At 66.2% G+C, this 1,433-nt stretch overlaps 1 protein-coding gene across 1 annotated transcript; it reads left to right on the top strand.

The window, feature by feature from the left end:
- Positions 1-26: 26 nt before the first annotated feature.
- Positions 27-335, top strand: PUNSTDRAFT_18189 (P-loop containing nucleoside triphosphate hydrolase protein; the record flags this gene model as incomplete). The annotated part of the gene is made up of 1 exon (XM_007379768.1): positions 27-335. A coding segment is annotated over one exon (309 nt), but the record flags the coding sequence as incomplete, so codon positions are not given.
- Positions 336-1,433: the final 1,098 nt, after the last annotated feature.

The following is a 1,433-nucleotide window of genomic DNA, read 5'->3' as shown; positions in this document are numbered from 1 at the left end:
TGGAATTCTCCTCCGGTGTCCGTGGCATGTGCTTGAACTTGGAAGCCGACAACGTCGGTGTCTCCATCTTCGGTAACGATCGTCTCATCAAGGAGGGTGACACCGTCAAGCGTACCGGCCAGATCGTCGACGTCCCCGTCGGCCCTGCTCTCCTCGGTCGTGTTGTTGACGCCCTCGGCAACCCCATCGACGGTAAGGGCCCCATTGAGGCCACCCAGCGTAGCCGTGTCTCGCTCAAGGCGCCCGGCGTTCTCCCTCGTCGCTCGGTGAACCAGCCCATGATGACTGGTATCAAGCCCATCGACGCCATGGTGCCCATTGGTCGTGGTCAGCGTCGCGCTCGCGCTGCTTCCACCCCCCGTCTGCCGTTTGCCCATTGCCGAGCGGTTGCCGCCGACGCGGTTTCGCTCGGCGCAGCTTCCACCACCGCCACTGCCGTCTGCCCCTCCCCGCGTGCGAGCGGCCCACGCGGTTTCGCTCAGCGCCGCTTCTGCCCCCGCACCCGCCATTCGCCCAGTACCGAACGCGAGTCGCCAACGCGATCGCGCTCGGTGTCGTCTCCTCCTCCCGCCCTCTTTCACTCAATGCCGAGTGCAAACCGCCAACGCGGTCGCGCTCGGCCTTGTCTCTCTCCATGGCGCCTACCTTCGTCTAGCGCCAATCGTGAGCCGCCAACGCGGTCGCGCTTGGCGCAGCTTCTCTCCCCTCCCGTTCGCCCAGCCCGGAGCGCGAACTGCGTACGTCTTCCGCTCGGCGTCCCCGCTGCGCCAAAGCACCCACCTCCATGGTGCCAGTGCGCTCGACATCTGCTGCGCCAACGCGCTTGCCCGAGCCCGAGCCCGCGCGTTTGTCCCGGACTGCGCCAATGCGCTCAACGTGTCCGCCTTCACCTGCGTCAACGCGGCCAGCTCCGCTGCGCCAATGCGCCCGATGTTCGCTGCGCCAACGCGCTTGCTCCGGACTGCGCCAAGCCCGCTGCCTTGCCATCCCCCACCCGGTGCACCCATGCTCGACCCCACCTTGCCTTCAGTGCTGGACTCTGCAGCAGCGCCATGCTCCATCCCGCCTCGCCGCCGTGCTCCATCCCGCCTCGCCGCCGTGCTCCATCCCGCCTCGCCGCCGTGCTCCATCCCGCCTCGCCGCCGTGCTCGATCTACCCAGCTGCCGTGCTTGACCCTGCCTCGCCTCCCGTGCTTGAAGCTGCACATCTCCCATGGTCGAAGGCACGTGTTTCCAGTGCTCGAAGCTCCCGGCAATGGGTTACGCTTGGTCTCTCGCCCGCTGCTCCCGACCTGCTTTACTCATGCCCCACTCGATGCCACTCCGGCACCCCACGCTTGGGGTGTGCTGCAGTTGATTTGACATGCTCATCGCAGCAGGCTCGATGCACACGCCATGGCCGGCTGAACTCTAACCATAGAGCTTATTGTAAT

Source organism: Punctularia strigosozonata (genome assembly GCF_000264995.1).
Source record: "Punctularia strigosozonata HHB-11173 SS5 unplaced genomic scaffold PUNSTscaffold_2, whole genome shotgun sequence".
Classification (NCBI taxonomy): Eukaryota; Fungi; Basidiomycota; class Agaricomycetes; order Corticiales; family Punctulariaceae; genus Punctularia; species Punctularia strigosozonata.
The sequence above is the reverse complement of the archived record's forward strand: the minus strand, read 5'-3'. Positions and strand labels throughout refer to the sequence as shown.